The 9,871-nt window shown below is 43.6% G+C and overlaps 1 protein-coding gene across 3 annotated transcripts in view; it reads right to left on the reverse strand.

Annotated features, from left to right (window-relative positions):
• Positions 1 to 8,959, reverse strand: part of Ankrd10 (ankyrin repeat domain 10) — a 24,458-nt gene extending 15,499 nt beyond the window's left edge. Inside the window, exons 1-2 of one of the 3 annotated variants that reach the window (XM_010619971.2) lie at positions 8,676 to 8,959; positions 6,503 to 6,594 (exon numbers count right to left, since the gene is read on the reverse strand). In XM_010619971.2, coding sequence (XP_010618273.1) covers positions 6,503 to 6,594; positions 8,676 to 8,882 — 299 coding nt within the window. In that variant the 5' untranslated portion in view covers positions 8,883 to 8,959. Of the gene's footprint in view, positions 1 to 1,635; positions 6,595 to 8,675 lie in introns of those variants that run through there. The other 2 variants (XM_010619970.3, XR_779361.3) reach the window with 2 other exon arrangements.
• Positions 8,960 to 9,871: the final 912 nt, after the last annotated feature.

Here is a 9,871-nt window from a genome sequence, read left to right on the forward strand (position 1 = left end):
AAAAAAAAAAAAAAAAAAAAAAAAAAGAAAAGAAAAACCTAGGTGAGCATGCAGCCCCAGCTGTGCTGTTCTGGCCAGGTGTCCACAGCAAGGGCACCCAGGCGCTGCCATGCTCAGCAGGTACCCCAGCAACTCCTTGTAGTTTTGTTTCAAATGCACCACAGAGGTTAAAGTTCCATAGGCCCCCAGCCAAAATGAGGGTTAAATAATCAGTAGAGATAAGCTCTCAAAATACTTTTTTTTTTTTTGGTACCAGGGATTGAACTCAGGTCCTTGCGCTTGCAAGGCAGGAGGTAGTACCACTGAGCTAAATCCCCAGCCTAATGCTAGGTCTTTTAAAAACTCTTTCTGCAGTGCTGGGATCAAGCCCAGGGCCTTGCACACGCTGGGCACACTCTGAGCGGCATGCTACACCCCTATCTTCAAAGCACTGGTGTCTAATAAACGGATCAGTCCTTTCAATCCTGCTTCCACACATGCTGTTAAAGCGGGCAGCGTTCTCATGGAGATACTGGCCTGGCTGGGGTGCCGCCCTTCACACTGCAGTGTGGGAGTCAGCGACACTAAGCCGAAGGGGTCACAGCCAGGCCAGGACTCAGTTCCAAGCCTGCCTTTGTCCACACGTGGCCTGCGTCAGCAGACACCACTGAACCTTTAGGTGACCATGAGGATCCTGGCCACTGCCCCCATCAGGAAGGACAAAGCTGACAGGACTATAGGACTTATGCTCTCCCCAAGGGAAAGCTACACACTCCACGGATATTTTTATGAAAGACACAAAGACACAAAGCTACACATCCTGTATTTGGACAAACCTCCAGAACACACACCGGGCTCTGCTCGAAACTCAGCGCTATCAGCCTGGCACCTGGGAGACTGTGGTCAAACCCCAGCCACTCTCTCTGCTGCAACAACTATCTGGAAAAATCTCTGAAAATGAGCAGTTTAAAAAATTAGGCAACACCTGGTGTTCAAACCAGTTCCAGTTCTGCTAAGTTTTAAATATTGCTCGTTTCAAGGACACTAACAGGGATCAGCTTTTACACTGGTCAGCTCAATCTGCTGTGATCTCACAGAAACCTGGACCCCAACCAGCCCTGCTAAAGCAGCCACCAAGTCCTCCAACACTTCCACCAGCCCTCAGCATCACGACGCCATCACCTTCAACTCTGGTTTCTGCCCACTGGCATCAACACTAAGACACACCCATTTTTACTTTCCATTAGAACATTTCCCCCCTGAACTCCACTCTGAGGCCAGCTAGCTCTCCGGGTTCACTTATAATGCCACAATGTCAGAACAGGGAAGCCACTCAATAAAAAGGTTTTTTCTTTTTTGTTTAAGTTTGAAACATCACAGATCAGGAAACACCTGAAATACGGTGTTTAGAACCCAAGGTGTCATGCCACCTTTGAGATGCTTTCTTTTTATGAATGAATGCCATGTGACAATAGTAGATAACCACAATTTTTCTATAAAAGTATTTCTGTTAAAATTCTGATCTCAATTTAGCTATTGTTAGTTTACAAATAAAAAGGTAGATATCATAAATTAGGGTAAGCAAAGCATGCAAATCTAAAGAATCTATATCTGAGTTCCTAGATTAGCATTAAAACCAATCACCGCAACAAATACCTCAACAGTATGCCTTGTGTGCAGAAAGGAAGCGATACTGAACATTCAATGCCACAACCGTAAGGTTTCGGAGAAGCACCTGTGGCAGTTTCAGCAGTTTCTATATGGAATGCTCCCCCTTTCTAGGATTACTTGAAAAAATCAAGTCAATTCGAATTACGTAGCTGGAAAACATTGACATGTGTAGTTTTTATAGATTCAGAATCTTCTGTGTGACTTAAAACGGGCAATGGTTCATACACAGGAAACTTATAAATCATACGGGATCACATTGCAGGCAACATTGGATTAGAATACATACACACATGAGGCGGCGGGCTGTGCCCGCTCTCATCACTGCCCTCTACGCTCCCTCTTGTCATTTCAGCATGAAGCCAATTCAAATATGTCAATATTTCAACAAAGTTTAACAGTATGGACTAAAAAACCATCAACTCACGATTCTGGTTACTTTAAAATTTGGTATGCTGTATCACAAATACATTAGTAACTATTCCTAGATGGAAATAAGCAAATAAATGGAATCATTAAAAAAAAGATAAAAACATTACTAAATGCCCATTTGTATAAAACATTAGCAAACATCTAAAGTATCTTAAGTAAAAGAAATACATGTGTAATTTTAACCCTTTGGTATCCAAACTTAATGAGGTTTTATAAACATATTCTTCAAGTTAACATCAGGAAGAAACGATTGTATGAAAAAGTTTCTGCCTGAATAAATTTGGTGCCAAGTTTCCATTTCAAGTTCAGTACTACCAAGAATAGTTTGAGGTTACAACTGAACCACAGTTATATTTGCATACATTAAAATCTAAGAGCATCATTCAAGGAGTTTGATGAAATACCTAACATGCTCCAACTATAAATTAGCAAAGGATAAAGACACTGGGATTTAGAAATTGATTTAATTTGAAAGCGCTGTCTATAAAAGCAGTAGCTAAAGAAATACTGAATCTATATATTATTCAAGCAGTCATGAAAAATAAAAGTTCTGAAACCAAATTTGCCAACAAAATGACTCTGGAGCACAGTGAATCTGTCATCTGCTCCCAACTGGTGGACATCCCATGGCAGCACCTCAGAAAGTGACCCCTCCACCCAGAGCATGCACCCAGGCAGGGAGCAGACAAGCAAGACACAACCGAGAGAGCAGTGACAACAACCGGATGAGGGAGGCAGGTGCTAAGCTGCGAAGACAGAATTCAGAGCATTTGCAACACCAGAATACTAATCAGGGACATAATTTTAACAAATCTTCTAACAGCGCTGTTACTCTGAAGGGCAACGAAGGGACTCAACAGAAACCGCACACTCAAAATGAATGGCTAATAGTGGATCTGGGCTCGCCTTTGCCAGGACAAATCTGCGGTGCATTTCTAACACCAGGGCTGTGCATTCATCTGATGCATTTGTCTCAGTGGAAATCCCACTTCCAGGCAGGGTTCCATAAGAAAATAAATGTGGGTCATACAGGTCCACCAATTTTGAACCAAACTAAACCAACTCTAATTTTAATTAAGAATTTCTAAAAATCCAGCCTCAAGTTTCACAGCATTAAGGCAAGTGTCAACATGGATTTTCAGACTTCCATCACTCCAGACAATTGTGTCTGCCTCACAAGTGAGGTAAGAAGACTGTCCTACCTGCTATCTCAGGCTACAGCTGTTTCTCCCAAAGCCTAGCATTCCGGGATCCAAGTCCTTACATCAACAAACAGCCCACTCCACCTGAATAGCTTGGGATACAGGGATTCCACAGCAAGCCCCTGCTGAGGTGAGACCACCACTATGCACCAGCCCCTTCACACAATGGGGGACGCAGTGGACCAGCCAAGCTGCCCTGGGTAGAGGTGACTCTGGCTTCTGTGTCCAGGTCAGGTCTCTTACTTCTGCTCAGGAGGACAGAGAGACCAGTTATACTGGTCCAGCTGGTCAATATGGAAACACCCTCCACTTTCTCCAGAAAGACACAAAGTACCAAAATACCTACAGTGAAACTAACCCCAGGGGCAAAGCTCTTAGCAGGTTAGAAGCAAAAAGGTCTTAATTATCAGCAGACAACACAGTTTTAAATCTTTCTCCAAAATTGCCTCAAGGCCTAACCTTACTCACTGTTCTGTCACCCACCGCGTAAGTAAGACTATGCCTTCTCTTCTGAGTTCCTGCCCCTCCCGATGAAGCAGGCAGTGAACACGGGCTGCAAAGGAAACTCTCCCAAGGACAGCTGAAGGGCATTACAACAGCCTAATGGTGAAAACACCACTCTTAGATAATGCAACGTACGCAAACGTGTGGTCAGAACAGAGATCTGATCCTGTGGGTTTCAGTTTTAGATGCAAGCGATGGCAAACATTAACAGCCATCACACAGGCCAGAAATGGACACACACAGAAAATGTAACTTGGCACCAAAACTCAAGATTTCAATTAAGAAAACAAAGTCCATTAACATACTCACGTGTAGTGCTAGAAAATTTAATACGATGAACAGCAGCTGAAATGCGTTATCTTACAGTGGCAACCTACATTAACAAGTAAGTTACATAGCAAACCATTCTAGCCACAGATACTCATCACCTCTGCCCTTATTATGTCTACCTGATGACCAAACACACACAAGGATAGACATGGCCACTCTAACGTAGCACATATATAAAAAGCTGAGTAGGAATTAAGAACAAAACTATTAATTTAAAAATAGTGGTATGAGGCAGATTTTAGTCCATCCACCAGAAAGGCTAATTTATACTAGAGAATGCAAAATAAGGAATTGCAATCTAGCCCATTCTGAACTGAGGAAAAGAAAAGTAGCTAAGTGAATGAGTTCTATGTCTTTGATCCTTCTTATAAAAAAGGTATTCTTTGTTAGGACTGTATGTAACTATACAACGTAGCACTTACAGGGAACAAATAAAACAGACCCAAACTCCATTATTCTGGGGATTCACACTGTTATATGCCGATCGGCTAAATGGGGTAAACTATGAAAAGGTGCAGAACAGACACCAAGAAACATTTCAGTTTACCTTACTAGCAAAACTTACATTTTATCTAGATGTTCTAAAAAACCACATATACAACAGCAACAAATAATGATTACTTAAGTTTTTTCTCCAGGCCAAAGACTTAGAATTTTAAGAATTGCTTTTGGCTAGGCAGCTCAGGCTAAATGTTTCTTCTAAAAAAATCTGAGCGCTCAGTCCAGGGAAGTCACCACAATGCAGGGTCTCGAGGGGGGAGGCTCTTATACTGGGACGGGACACAGATGGCCCGAGAGCCATGCCCAGCCACGCCTGGTGGAAAAGACACTTGAGGGTCCTGTAATCAAGGACAGAATCGTAAATAAAAGATGCTCATGTTTAAAAAGACACCTACTGGAAAAAAGGACATCATGATAGATACTGACTCAAAGGATTAATCTATCCATTAAAATAAGTAAAACTACCATCTTTGTAATAAAATGTTCAGGACCATTAAGAGTAATGTTTAGAATAAGTTGTTAAAAGATCAACTTCTAATTATCCATTTCAATTAATGATAATTAAGCAATTTAATCAATTATAAGTGACTATTTTATAATCACAGCTTATTGTTAAAATTAAGGATTTGAGTATTTTATCTAAACACAGCTAATAAAACTTCATCTGTAACTGCAGAGCAATTAGTGGAGAATCACCTCAGTGTTTTAAGGCTGTAGATACAGACCCACGTTACCAATTCTTCTTACTTTACCTTAAGTCATAACTGCGTGTTAAGTCACAAGGGTCCCTGCATCGTGGCGGTTAACAGGCTATGACTCACGCCGTAAGTAAAGGGTCCAAGCCCCACAAGGCTCAGCGAGACAGAAGCTAAGACCCGGGGAGGCCGGCGACAACCTCTCCTATGGAGCCGCGCCTTGCACTGACCTGCATGGTTTGTTGTCCAGGATCTAAAAAGACTTACTGTTACACAGAGTCAAAACAACGACATGGAAACCAAAGGGTTAAACTAGGTTAGTTCTGGAGTTTACATCTCCCCAAATCTAAAATTTCATGTTTCCAATTAGAGTAAGTGGTTTCTACTTAATTTCATAAATTCCACAACACAAGGTAAGACAAAAGAAAGCTAGTATTATTTTGATTATTACAGCTGTATAGCTTATACTCAACATTTAAGGGTGAAAAACCACATCCATTTTGTTAATTCTGTGAACTGTGAAGAAAAGATTTCATTATATAATCTTTAAAAAAAGTTGAAACAAATCTAATAAATACATGTATAATGCCATAGTTAATGATTTGCATACAAAATCACAGTTCTAGAGATCACTTGAAATTAAGGTTGCTTTATCAGACTATAAACAAGCTAGCTGGTGTATATGAGGATAAACAAGGATCTCTGAGTTGTCATGTCAAGGGCTCTCAAGTCTCAACAGGCCTGTTTACAACGCACTACAAATCCTTAAGTTGTAACAGGCTGTAAAACATAACCTTCCTACATCTGCTAAGATGAGGAACCAAAATTTAGAGAAGCCCATAGTCTTGAGCCAGAGAGGCCTGCAAGGATATTCCAATCCAAGCCCTTAGTTAGAAATTAAAACCTGGCAAAGGGAAGTGGGAAGACCGGCCATGGTGAAAGGACCAGTGAGTGCAAGGTCTAGTCCACGTCTGGTGAGCTGACTGCCCTTGCCTGATTCGTGACAGGCAGCCTAAGGCTGTTGGGATACAGCTCCTCCTGCGAGTGCTCGCTCGAATTCACCTACAGCTGCCCTCACTAACAGCAATAACCGGAAGGCAAAGCTCCTTGGGGCCTTTGCTTGCTCTAAATGCTGCCTCTCAACACAACATGGACTAACGTCTAGTTGGGAGAAGAATTGAAGACACTTACTCGGTGTGAGCCCCGTTTGCCACCAGGGCGCTGAGGCACTCCAGGCTTCCGGAGCGGGCAGCTTTGTGAATGGGAGTTTCCCCCTCACAGTCCTGAAAGAAAACACACACTCAGACCCACAGCCCTCTACACCTGCTTTGGCCAGACACCTCCCTAGCTCTGTGAAACAGAGCATCGTGACCACACCTGAGGCAGAACAGAAGGAAAGCACAGGTGGAGAAGATGGGGGGGTTCTGCTCGCCAAAACACTGAGCTGAGGGGCAGGACCAAACCAAGGCGCCGCCCCAGAGTAATGACCAGCCTCCATGGTGATTTACAATCAACTTAAACCATCTTACCCTAGAGCTTGGCACAGATGTACTGCATGCAAACTCAAATAATTAGCCTACGTTTAAAAAAAAAATCACATTAAGCCAGCAACCAAGGGTAAGAAGAACATCCTAGCTGGTTTAAGGTCCACTCCACCCACAGTCCTCCTGAGCTGCACAATGCCAACCAAGGGCAGGTGTCAGCGTCCAGCATCTTCCAGACTGACTTGAACCAGAACTGTATTTTAAACTCAATGGTGTGAGGTCAAAAGCAGGGCCAAGAGGCCTGGGTAGCTCAACGGTTCGGTGGCCTGCCTTGCAAGCGCAAGGACCCGAGTTCAATCCCCAGTACCAAAAACAAATCAAAAGGCAGGGCCAAGAGAAGCTAGAATGACACTAGGGTCAGACAGCATGCCGGGCAGGACAACAGAGCTCTGCATTAGGAAAGATGCTGACTCAAGTCCTGTGCTGGGACAGAAGCAGGCCTCAAACATGGCCTCTCCTCCAGACCAGGTCCCCTACTGACATCTCGCAGCCCTTTCCACTCCTCCTAGTTTTAAACTACAGCTAAAAATACCTTCTTCCCGGACCACTTGCACTTGAGGGCAGCAGCTGAGCTCTTTTCAGGAGAGGAACTACGCAGCTACTTTACACCTGCTTATAACCAAGAGCAGCTCTTAGGGATAACAGAGAAAAGTGCAAGCCTACAATCCTAGCTACCCTAAAAGGCTAAGGCAGAAGGATGCCAAGTTTGAAGCCGGCCTAAGGAACTCAGGGAAACCCTGTCTCAAAAATAAAAGGGTGGGTGGGCCAGAGATTTAGCTCACTGGTTCGGATGCCCACCTTGCAGGCACAGGTCCCGAGTTAGATCCCAATACCAATAAATTAATTAAGTAATCAATTAAAATAAAAAAGGATGGGGCCAGGGATTTAGTCCTGCCTCACAAGCACATGGTCTTCAGTTTAATCCCCAGTACCTAAATAAACAAATGAAAGGGTCAGGGGAGAGGGAGAAAAGAAACAAGAAAAAAATGCTAAAAATAGAAGGAAAAATGAAAACAAAGTTTTTATATACAGGGAGGGAAGAGGAGGAATAAAATAAAATAAAAAGGGCTGCCTGTGTGGCTCAGTGCCCTAGCATGTGTGAGACAATCCCAATGCACACAAGATAAAAGTTCCTTTGCACATATCAAGACCTTGATGGTTATGAGTGTGAAAGGATATAAAAACGAGAGAAAGGAAACCAAGGTTTAAAGCAGGTACCAAAGCCCCAGCCCACGTCTCCTGGGTGGATTTACCCCCAACAGGAAGCCAAGTGTGGGGCTGCTCCTACTCTGATCACCCACAGGACGCTTCTGTGCCAGATGTCTGGACTCTGAGCACTTGTGTGCAGCTTTCCCTTTGGCGGAAGAACACCAAAAACAGACTGTAGAGCCAGGCACACGGTTGCCCCATCTGTGCCGAATTTGCAGGACAAAGCTCTCCCAGTCATCTGCTCTCCATTTAGCAGGAACTTCTGGAAACTCTCTGCATGCTGTCGCCATCCCACCTGGCATCCGAAGCCACAGGAGCTCACCTTGAAGCTTCCTGCTCAGCCTTCAGTGTCTGTGCAGTGAAGCACAGGCGCTGGGGGCCCAGTGCCTTCAATTAGCAGCTGTGATCTTGGCTCACGGAACAGCAGGTGAAGCACAGAATAGTTGAGAGCACTCTATAAACAGAATGCTACTCCCTCTGGAAAGAACCTGCTACCCACAAACCTGAAGGGGAAAATTCCAGTTCACACTTGGGCAAATAGAGCAAACTCTAAAGATGGCTGCAATTAACCCGCCCAACTCACCCCCGGAACTGTGTGCACGGCACCTTACCGGTTTGTTAATGTTGGCCCCAGCTTGGATCAGCCAGACTAGGCACTGAGGGTGTCCTCCAAATGCCGCAATGTGGGCCGGGGTCTGGGCATAGCGTGTGGTGGAGAGGTTCAGGGTGGCGCCAGCTCTCACTAACTGGATCAGGCACTCCAACTTCAAAGCCGGCAGCAGGAGGAATAAAAACATGCAGACATGTGGGTACACCATTCGCCACCACAGATCGGCTCACACCACACCGCGGTGACAGGTGACGTTTTGTTTTGTTTTCTTTTCTTTTAAGAAAACAAGTCCCTCCCAATGTCATTTACATTTTCAAGACATTTAGAAAGCATTTTTCCTTTGTTATTAAAAATTGGGAGAAAATGGAATGAAAATGAGAAGTATTATGTAAATGTCTTGGTTTTTCTATGAAAAAGCCAAAATCAGAAAAGATTAGAGGGCACTGTTCAGACTTCTATCAAGATTTCTGCATATACTATTTTAGATAATAAAAATGTTAGTGATTGGTGGGTTACAAAAATGTGTGTAGCCACAATAAACACCTTATAGACCGTCTTTCTTCCAGCCCAGAGTGGTCGGAAACGCCTGTAATCCAAGCACTCTGGAAGGCTGGGTGGGGCACAAGTATTGTAAATTAATGCACTACCTGGGCAATGTGATGACTTAGCAAGACTGTCTCAAAATAAAAAAAGGAGGGGTGGGAATTTCGCTCAGTGGTGGTGCTGGCTGCCTGTCTCAAAAAGCAGGGATTCAGCTCAGTGGTTCCCCCACGTGCCTGGAAGGCCCAAGGACCTGAGTTCGATTCCCAGTACCAAAATAAATAAGTAAAAATTAAAAAAGAACTGTGCATAAAAGGCTACTGTACAGTTGAACTCTGCATCCAAGTGACTAACAAGACTGGCAAGTTAGGACAAGACAGTAGTCAAGCCTTAATACTATTCTAACCTTTGGTTCAAAGAATTCATCATAGGGCCAGGGATTTAGTTCACTGGTCCCACTGCCTGCCTCGAGTTTGATCCTCGAAAGCGCAGGTCCTGAGTTTGGTACCAAAAAATAAATAAAAAATAAAAATAAGAAAGATGTGTGTGTGTGTGTGTGTGTGTGCACATACACATATAGATATATATATATATATGCACATACACACATATTCATCAGTTAATTAATTTAGCACATGTCTAACACGTGCCTATCAA

Source organism: Fukomys damarensis, unplaced genomic scaffold (genome assembly GCF_012274545.1).
Source record: "Fukomys damarensis isolate Sample0158 unplaced genomic scaffold, DMR_v1.0_HiC HiC_scaffold_6, whole genome shotgun sequence".
In the NCBI taxonomy this organism is placed as follows: domain Eukaryota; kingdom Metazoa; phylum Chordata; class Mammalia; order Rodentia; family Bathyergidae; genus Fukomys; species Fukomys damarensis.